The sequence below is a fragment of the Haliotis rubra genome, unplaced genomic scaffold (assembly GCF_003918875.1).
Source record: "Haliotis rubra isolate DU_JTF1 unplaced genomic scaffold, ASM391887v1 Scf170, whole genome shotgun sequence".
Classification (NCBI taxonomy): Eukaryota; Metazoa; Mollusca; class Gastropoda; order Lepetellida; family Haliotidae; genus Haliotis; species Haliotis rubra.
In genome coordinates, this window is record NW_025765670.1 from 1,604,682 (window position 1) to 1,615,495 (window position 10,814).

The following is a 10,814-nucleotide window of genomic DNA, read 5'->3' on the forward strand; positions in this document are numbered from 1 at the left end:
CACACAAAGTACCTGATGTAGGCTCTTGGTCGTCGGACATCCATCCGTGGCTGAGTGGGTTAGATCTCTCATGGTGTGCTGGCGAAGGTCGCGGGTTCGATCCCCGACCGCGTCATACCATAAGACGTTAAAATATGGTACTTGTTGGTACCTGCCTGGCGCTCGGCATTGGTGGGTACAACGAGGACTGGTCGGCTCGGGTTCAGTATAATGTGTCTGAGTGGGGTATTCATGCTTCACTGCGGCATGGTATCTCAGTGGGCTAGCACTATGAAACCAGCTTCAATCTGGGCTAGTACAAGGAGCCGCACATACACATACACACGCATGCACGTTGTCATATGAGCGAAATATTCTCAAGTACGACGTTAAACCCAATTTCACCTCACCTCACCTCATGATGTGCTGGCGATTTGGTGCCTCATTCTGAGAGCGTTGGTTCGAACCCCGAACTCAAACCCACGAAAGTAGTAGAATGTTTACAAATAAAATGTCATCTCAATCCTAACAAATGTTCCCCAGGCACTATAACCGCGAAGACTTACTGACCCAGTGTATTAACTGTCAATTCGACCCTTGAAGGGGTTATAATTGGTCTTCAGCAACCCATGCTTGTCGTAAGAGGCGACTAACGGGATCGGGTGGTCAGACTCGCTGACTTGGCTGACACATGTCATCGTATGCCAAATGCGTAGATCGATGCTCATGCTGTTGACCACTGGATTGTTTGGTCAAGATTCGATTATTTACAGACCGCCGCCATCTAGCTGGAATATTGCTGAGTGAGGCGTCAATCAATCAACCAACCAACCAACTAACCAGCCAACCAATCAATCAATAAATCACACCATTTTCACACATTGAATAATACAATTTTAATTCAACATTGAAGCTGGAGGACCCGTCGCTTCTACATCAACTACTTTCTGGGAAAGTGTACACAAGACAGCGGATGGTTAGTGGTCTTGGACAGCGAGCCAGTGTGTTCCGAGTACACGTTTCCAAATGGACCAACGATCATGTATTCACCACTTGCTGAGAAAAGTTTGATTTCCACAGGTAATGTGTTCGAACGAAGCATCAACCCGACCCTCCTCAAAACACACAAACACGCACGCACGCACGCACACACGCACGCGCACGCACGCACGCACCATCCAACATGTTTCGTATATTACATTACTGCACGTATTTCAACATTGTTCTTCAGCAACCCATGCCTAAGAGGCAACTGACAGGATCAGGTGGTCAGGATAGCTGACCTGGTTGACACATGTCATCATGTCCCAACTGCGTAGATCGATGCTCATTGTGTTGATCACTGGATTGTCTGGTCCAGATTATTTACAGACCGTCGCCATATAGCTGGGATATTGCTGAATGTGGCGTTAAACAACAAACAAAATAAAACTTTATGCATGCTAGGAAATTGACGAAAGGTCCGAGTTTCATATGACCAATGTTTGCAACGTACGCATCATTCGGCCTTTAAGGTGGCAGGTTATTTAATAAAAGAGCGTAGGAGTCACTAGCGGAAAACTTTGAAGCGAAGCTGGAATATTGCTGAGTGCGGAGTTAAACAAACATAATTCACAGAAATTGCGAGTAACATCCACGCCTATTTTTTCACGAAACATGGTAAGATGTGTAATAATATAAGCAGCTCGGGCCGGTTGGCATGGATTTGTTGTCTGGTAATCTGTTTGTATGCAACTTAACACTGATACAATGGGAGAGCGATCAGCGTTCTGGCCAACAAGGATAAGTTGGACTGGCGCAGAGAACGCGTTTACGAGAAGTAGGCGATGCACGGCAGTGAGCAAACCCATTTGGTTTGTGAAAGGTAGAGCAGATGTAGGATAGTGCACGTGTATTGCATGACGATGATTCCGCGCGTAGCTGCACACGCCTTGCTCATAAGGTCACCTTGACACTTACACGAATTTTGTCCCCGCACTGGTACGCAATTTTGCGAGCCAGTGAGTAAATTCGGCGTAATCAGAAGTGTGCATAAACTGTATGGGGTTGCGTACCAGTGCGCAAAGAAAATTTTGAAATGTTAAAAAATTCTGGTACGCATAATCTTTGTTAACTAGTCGTGAACATTGCGCAACCTACTCTCAAACACTGCGGATGGTGCGTATCAAACACGTTTCAATCTCCGGCCCTGCGCGCATTGACACGCAGTGTCACGCATTGGCCCGCTTTGATCACGAATTGTGTGCGACATGGTCGCGACAGATTGTGCAAAGTTCATGCCTTCTACCTTGTCGTGAAGTGGGCGGGCGAGACTTCTGTATTGTCCCGACTTGTTCACGTGGTCATGGCACGACGAGTTCCCGCATAGTTTGCACACGGCACGAATAGTTTGCGCATGTCACGTAACTGATACGCATTGGGCACGCCTGCTTTACGCATCGTTGGCGCACTAATCAGCGACGACCGCGCACTCGGCAGTGCGTACTTAAAAGTGTGCCCATCGCCAGTCCCCACATTCCTCAACACGACAGCGACCAGTCAACAAGATGCCTGCCAAGAAGAAGACAACCAGAGGAAGGGGAGGACCAGTGGATAGAATACTGGAAGAAAAGACCAGACAAGAAACAGAGACAGAGAGATAGATAGAGAGACAGAGGTTGCAGAGAGTGAGAGGGATATTTCTCCCCCCTCCCACTCGACTGCTGATGTTTCTGCACCAAGTAGAGCCCCAAGAAGTCCCAAACACACCAGAAACAGGGATCAGAGTTAGCAAGAAAGAAAATACCGGACTACAAATGGACGGATGAGGAAACTATGAAGCTGGCCGAATTTGTTAAGCAGCACCCCCAGCTGTTCGACAAGAAACAGAAGCATTGGCTGAATGTCACTGCAAAGACCCAATATGGACATCGAAATGATATGGCACAGGCTTGTCATCGTTAGGGAGTGGGTCTGGTCCAGGCAGTCGGGCTCGGTTGTCCTCGACAGTTTTGAGCAAATTACAGTTCTTCCATGTCCCTCCATCTGAAGCACCACCCTCTGCCCAAAGATCAACATATAACTTGCATCCAGCATTTACATGGGCCATGAGCACAATGCTGTGGAAGCCCTTATAATTGTAGTAGAATGATCCAGCTTTGGGTGGCTTCTTCATAGCAACGTGCTTGCCGTCCACAGCCTCCAGACAGTTGTGGTTGTTCCATCTGGAACTAAAACCTTCAGCAACCTCTTTCCACTCCTCTTCAGTTTTGGGACATCTGAATACTTCGTCCTTGTAAACCTCAGTGATGGATTTGCAAACCTCTGGTAAGAACTTTGCCGATTGTAGTAGCTTCAACTCTGAAGCTGTAATGTAGACTTGCATAGGAATTACCAGTGGCTAGTAAGCAAAGAGTGGTTGCCAGCTTGAGTCTCGCCGGTTCTCTCATGAATGTGGTCTTTTCTCAAGATGAGGGGTTAACTTCTCCATATGCATGTCTTGGAACAAGTCGGGGGAAATTCTCAAGGTAAAATCTGTAGCCTCTTGGATCTTTCAAAGCATCTTCAAATGATATACAATATTCCTTTGAACTATTATGAATCTATACCATTCAGCTGTGGATTGTCACAAAGTGTGTGTTACGAGGAAAAGTGGAAGCATTGGTATACCGACTCAGCCACCATGGTGGGACTCGGATCTCGAGAAGATTAAGAAAGACAAACACAGAGCTCTTAGACAACATAGGGATTTTGGAAAAGATATTTCTGGATTCAGAACTTTACGCTCTCTCTTTAAAAAGGCATTTAATGAAAAGAAGCATCACTATTTCAAATATAAACAACGTCAACTCATAGAAAGTAGAAACAGTCCGAAACTCTTCTGGAAAACTATAAAAGGATCGAGGGAAAACATCTTCTAACAGTAACCATATTTCAGCAAACCAATGGATCGTTCATTTCAGTGCTCTTTTAAACTTTGACTACTCGCCAGATTATGAAAATATATCTATCGCTACTGTCAACAAGTCTGTCAAATCTCCTGGCGAAGATGGGATAGTCGGTGAATTTCTACAATCAACTAAACATTATGTAACCCCCTATTAACAATATTGTTTAATAAACTCTTTGATACAGGAATATTCCATTCTCAGTGGGGAAAAGCATTATATGTACGCTTCATAAAGCAGGTGATAGACACAACCCTTGAAATTACCGAGGCATCTGACTCATCAACTCCGTGTGTAAGGTGTTCACCTCCATACTGAACTCACGACTCCAGATCTGGTGTGACGACAATAAAGCGATCCACGAAACTCGAGCCGGTTTTCGACCAGGATATTCCACGGTGGACCAGATGTTTGTTTTACAGTCAATCACTCAAAAGTATATATAAAAAAGCAATGGAAGGTTTCACTGTTTATTCATCGATTTTTCGAAGGCCTTTGATTGCGTTCATCACGATGTCTTACTAAATCAACTGAAATCTATGGGTATAGATGGTAAAATCCTCAAGATAATTTGTGACATGTATGGTAAATTATCAGCTTGTGTGAAAACTGGAACAGGTTTCTCAGAATATTTCACATGTAACATGGGAACTCGTCAAGGATGTATATTAAGTTTAAAATGATTTACTATGTTTATCAATCACCTAGTCACCATGCTGGAAGAACATTGTGGTGATGGTACTTTTATATTAACTGAAATTCCTATATGCACTACTATTCGCCGACGACGTATCAATGATAGCAGATACTACTCTGCAACCACATAAGAAATCAATGTTCTTGAAGAATTTTGTGATAAAACTGGAATGACCTTTTTAATTTGTATGAAAGCATGGTAGTTCCTATACTAAGCTATGGAGCTGAAATATGGGGGATATCACATCGGAAAATCATCGACACCAGTGGCGGATCCAGAGGGGGCTGGGGGTGGTTCAGGGGGTTCGACCCCCCTCCCCCCCTTTTGAAAATGACTTAATATCACATTGAAGATTTTTTTTGCGTTAGGCCCCTCCTTTCAAAATTCCTGGATCCGCCCATGGAGACTGTTCACATTCAATTCTGCAAAAGATTTCTTGGACTGAGCAAAGCTACACCGAACAATACGGCTCTTGGAGAATGTGGCAAAACCTACTTACAGCTAACATATATGACAAAAGCTATTAAATTCTGGTGCTGACTTATCCATCTGAAACCTTCAAGACTCCCCTACCAAGCCTACTACATGATTAAATCCATCTCTGATACAAGTCGTTTTACTTGGGCTTCTGAGATTAGAAATATACTCTTTAAACTGGGATTTGTACAAGTATGGCTACAACAAGACATGGGAAACATTGATCTGTTCTTATTGGAATTGAAGCAACGACTGAAAGATAATCTAATCCAGGACTGGCATTCATCCCTACATGGCAACTCTAAATGTTGCAACTACAAGCTGTATAAATCTCTCCTTGATGTTGAAAAGTACCTTAAATGTGACATCCAACCTTAGCTTATCAAGTATATACTTGTAGCTAAATTCCGTTGCAACAACTTCAACTTATTAATAGAATCTGTTCGTCATAAAAATATACGTCTCAGTCAAAGATTATGTGAAATGTGCACAACTAATAATGAAAAGTTCATCGAAGATCAATACCATGTTCTTCTGTGTTGTTCCAAGTATCACCATCTACGGAAAACATATATCAACCAATATTTCTTTGAAAATCCAACTTTGCATAAATTCGCTCAGCTCATGCAATCCACTGATATAAAAAACAAAACAATCCAAGCTACAGCTATGTTCCTGTACAAAGTGTTCAACGCACGACATGAAGTTTAAAACAAAATCTATGCATGCAATGTACATTATCAATCGATTGCAACACTGTATTTTGGGCCCGAGGCCTTATACTGTAATAAATCTGACTGTCTGTCTGTCTGATCTTCCGTGTGGAGTTCCGTCAATAACTGATCATCGTGCCCGAAGTGATGTATTCTAGTCAACCATTCCCTCACCCACACTGTCCTTGCTTCCTTCTTTTTTGGCCTGTTTTAATTTTTTATTTTTTATTTTTCCCCGCTGGTCTACAAGAAGTACTATTGCTGCACCTGCGAGATATAGACGCCTTTTCTTTTCTGCAATAAGAGCTTGTACTCTGGTTTTCAACATATTGTAGGTCCACAGAAATGCATGAAGCTGGGTATCGTGCCTGCTATTTATATAATGTGGCGTCAAGCGGGGAAAAGCGGGACCAAATGATACCACGACAGCTTCACGCATGCGCGAAGTGGTTGTGACAATACATGCCCATGCTGGAACTATGCGCGTCGTGCGTACCATGCCGTACACTAGACGTAAACAATGCGTCAACTATACTTGACCTAGTCGTAAATAAGTCGTGCGATAGCGTGCCAATGCGTGCCAATGCGCACCATTTTCTCTCCCGCATTGCGTGCCAAGTGCCCAACTTATGCGTAAACAGGACGCGAACAGTGCGCAAATAAGGCTTCGCGCTTTCATGCGTACCATTTAAGTTATACGCAATGCCACGACGAATTGCGCGGCAGTGCGGGGACAAAATTCGTGCAGGTGTCAGGGTGGCTTAAGACTCTCACGTCGGTGTAGCACGTCGCACTACACTTGATCGCGGACAACCTTGGGCCAAGCGCCAGTGGGCGGCACTCATACATGCTAATATGGGTCATTGTCAGGTCACTGCTCAACTTATCCTTGTTTGCCAGTAGGTAGGCCTTGGGGGTGGTAGTGGTGTAGAGTTCTGGGGTGGGGTTTGTATGAAATCAATAACATAATTTCTGCTCAGACTGTTGATAAAAGGACAATGTCCTCCATAAACAGAAAATATATTGTCCATACAAAATTCGCCACCAAGACCCGCCCACAAACCGAATGGTTTGTCCTTCACGGTAAGAACAGTGGATTCGAACCACACATCTGCTCCATGGGTTTCAACCTGTAACTCACTCTTGAGTTTCGCACTTGAGTCATCTACTTGCAGTGGGGGCAAGCATGTAACTTTTCATGTCCTATGAAAAAACTTTCCGTGTCCAAAATCTTTGCAGCTGAGTTATGTGACAACAATCCCTCATGAAAATAATAAATGCTGTCATATGTTAGCTACGCCTTCACTCTATCACGTAAAGCTATTTATCATTCTGAAATAACGCTTGTGTTACAGATGCGATAATCCAGTCTAATAAGCTGGGCAGGAACTACTTTTAACCTCCTTATATCAGTGCTATGATTTCTTTCTCTGTAAGGGGTGGTTGGGTAGCCTAATGGTTTAAAGCGTCCGCGTCACGGAGAGGAACAGTGGAAATGGGCATCACACATTGTACCCATGTGGGGAATCGAACCCGGCCTTCAGCGTGGCGAGTGGACGCTTTAACCATCAGGCTACCCCACCGACCGAAAATCAGAAGAAATAAGTTTAATGTTACTTAATGGACAAGAATACTTCTTATTGAGGAAATGACGTTTAGGTTTTTGACATTTCAGAATATAAGAAGGCGGATGCTATGGCCATCCTAGTGAAGCTGGATTCTCTCTAGTTGGAGAGTGGTAATTTCATTGGAGGACTGAGAGCGGTGCCGATGACGCCAGAAGGACAGCTACTTACTGAACAGTAAAACCTTCACAGCCCTTTAACTGAAAAGCTGAGGGGAGAAATCAAAGTATGATGCTTATCTGTACCTTTAATCAGAGTTGCGGGATTCTCTTATCTTGGGTTCTAAAGTGGAGAGATTATGTCCAAAACAAACAACCTGTACTATACAAAGTTTTAATCAGAGTCCAAATATCAAAACAAACAATGACTACGATGATCACAAGATCCCTGATTCACTTCTAATGATTCAGATACGGGTAGGCCCTGGGAGTCTCCCTAATAGGTTTATTGCAAAGAGTAGACAAACTGGGAGTAATCAACTATACAGGTACAGTCCATTATTAAGTGTAGGGGTGCTCCATTACATGTTTATGTTGATGAGTAGGCAACATGGGAGTAGTCATAATGGGAAGATACCCTTTCAGACTGATCCTCTCCCGAGGATCCATGTTAGATAATATTACGACATATTGTTTTTGTAAATATTTCATCTTTTCGAAAAATATTCTCGAACGTGATATAATTGTGAGGGGACAGTCATTCGTTTAATTCTTTTACTGTACCACATTCGGAAAAAGTCGGAAAGCCTCGTATGTGTTTTTTGTCTTTAACATTATGTATTGATTCGGTTTTGAATCTGTAATTTTTAGTTCTTCCTTGTATATTGCGTTTTGATCGAGCATCTAAACAGTATGCATGCAAATATGATCATATGATCAGGTAGCTTTAATAAAAATTGCTTTTTAGCCCATTTCTTTTCGACTTTCTCGCTTATCACCTTTCATTAATTAACGTGCCACTACGCAGCAAGACGGACACAAGTAGTCGCAATTTACTTAGCGAAGTTGCTTCCCATGGGCGCTCCAGGATCCTGTGATCGTGAGTTTGAATTTCACATCTTTATTGTGTTTCTAGTTTTGTCAACATCGTATCTCTTACCGTGCGTTTCATAAAAGTGAGTGAGTGTGTGTTACGTAATACCACTGCGGGGACACTAGAAATGAGTTTTGAACATTGTACTCATGTGGGGAATCGAACCCGGATATTCGGGGTGACGAGCGAACGCGTTAACCAAGAGGCTACCCCACCTCCCTCACAGTGGTAATCCTCCACCATCTGAACCATTTCCTACAGAATGGGATTAACAGTTGAAAATAATTTCCTTCAAATAGTCTCATTTATAAGACAGTGGGACAAGTCATAGACGTGGACCGATTTGATAAAACCCATTAGATGAAGCATGTTGCTGACAAATCTAGAAGCAGGATTCGAACCTGTGACACAGGTACCTAGTACTGTCACAGAGCTGTGCACCTGAGATAAGGATGTCGTATAAATACGAACACAGTCCCCAGTGGTATTATTAGCAGCTGTATGTAACTAAAGGCATGCGATATATGGGATCATGATAAAAGATAACACTTTAACACGGATTAACACGAATCTCTGATTAACAAACAAGGGGCAGCTTTACAATCTAAGCGATGGTATAACCTCTGTTACCACACAGAGCTGAAACCACCCACTGATAAGAAAATTGATAACATGCATGAACAGGTAATTTTCACCTGGGAGTATATAATGCCTATAACCTCGGCACCCGTGAAGATCCGGGTTAGAATATTGATCTTCAGTAACCCATGCTTGTAAAAGGCGACTAACAAGATCGGGTGATCAGGCTCGCTGACTTGGTTGACACTAGTCACTGTATCCCTATTGCGTAGATCGATGCTCATGATGTTGATCACTGGATCACATAACATATAGTGAGTGCTTTAAGTGAGTCTAAACTTTTGATGGGTAGTAATAAAGAATCATGTGTAAGCTAAAATGGTACCTACGCCCTTGATTTGGAGATTTTACGTGTGCTTTCCGTCATGATGCGTATTTTGCACACGGGGCAAGCCGAGGTTACTGAGTGAGTGTATATATGTGGTTACATCGAAGACTGATTTCTCCACTAACTTTGGGGAACCAACTGCAAACCTTATGCAGATGAATTGCACGAGGATCATGCATCAAATTGATGAAAAGCATGTGCATATATCGTGCATGTAAACAGCTGCATTTTGGTGTAAAGTTTTGTTAAGAATTCGACAATTTTTCATCATTTATTGAACTAATGACCATAAACATTTCAACGTTACGAATTTGTTTTACAATACATCAGTTCATGTGTAACCAGTACCTTTAAACAGCATGGAATATTTTGCAAAATCTAGTTTAGAACAGTTGACTGAAGTAAGCGACTACATTTACACTAGTGAGTCTAAACTTTTGATGGTTCGTATATGAAAGCTGGGCAAGCTCTCAATACTATATAAATATAAAGCTTTGCAATGTATCGGACTAACACGAAATAAAGGTTTGCTACGCGCCTGCAAATCATCATCATCGTCTTGGTTAGTTGGGGGAAAATGAGCACTCATGACCAGGGTTTTACCCAATTACGATTAGGCAAACACACCTAAATAAAACGCTACTCTTACAGACAAATGTCGCTTGGACTAAACAAGGACATTCTAGACTTCTGGAACATACGGTGTTACGGTTAATAATTGCCGTGACGCAAAGTTTAAGACTCCCCTTTGAACCAGCAAAACAGAACACAGACAAGTCTGAAATATTCAATAATATAGTGAGCAAACAATGAGCAAGCTACAATGAATAACAATAGAGATATCTAGTACAATGCAATTGAGTGACAAATCTAAAGTATAAGATATTAACTCACGCGAATCTTGAGATTTACAGTGAGAGCAGATATACTAAATGAAGGTTGCTTACAATGACATATGTTGAATATAGACGAGCACAGTCAGTCTTGAAATGTAGGTCAGACGATGACGATGGCAGACAGATGTGTATAACTCCAGTGATCTGATAAGTTCGTGTGTAAGTCCCGCCGCACAACGCAACAACCAGCCTTTCTATAGCTCTTACACAGTTCTCGAGCATTCTAGTAAAGGTGGGCAGCATCGCTATCCACTCACATTTTCTCGAACATACGGGAGTCAAAAAAGAAAAAGAAAAAGGAGGCAACTCTGGAGCGCTATCAAAAAGGCGTACCGCTAAAAATACAATTGTCATTGAACATACATGATGCAAGATGTGAGACGCAACCCACACTCAAAACTTTACACATTGTGACCCATAATGACTACCACTTAATCAATGATAATACAAATTACAAAAAACACACTCTCGTAACACATGTGTCAACCAAGTCAGCGAGCCT

General features: G+C 42.5%; 1 protein-coding gene across 1 annotated transcript in view; it reads left to right on the forward strand.

The window, feature by feature from the left end:
* Positions 1-8,295, forward strand: part of LOC124272539 — a 36,834-nt gene extending 28,539 nt beyond the window's left edge. The window contains exons 8-9 of the mRNA XM_046707749.1: positions 893-1,059; positions 7,468-8,295. Coding sequence (XP_046563705.1) covers positions 893-1,059; positions 7,468-7,520 — 220 coding nt within the window. The 3' untranslated portion in view covers positions 7,521-8,295. The remainder of the gene's footprint in view (positions 1-892; positions 1,060-7,467) is intronic.
* The last annotated feature ends 2,519 nt before the right edge of the window (positions 8,296-10,814 follow it).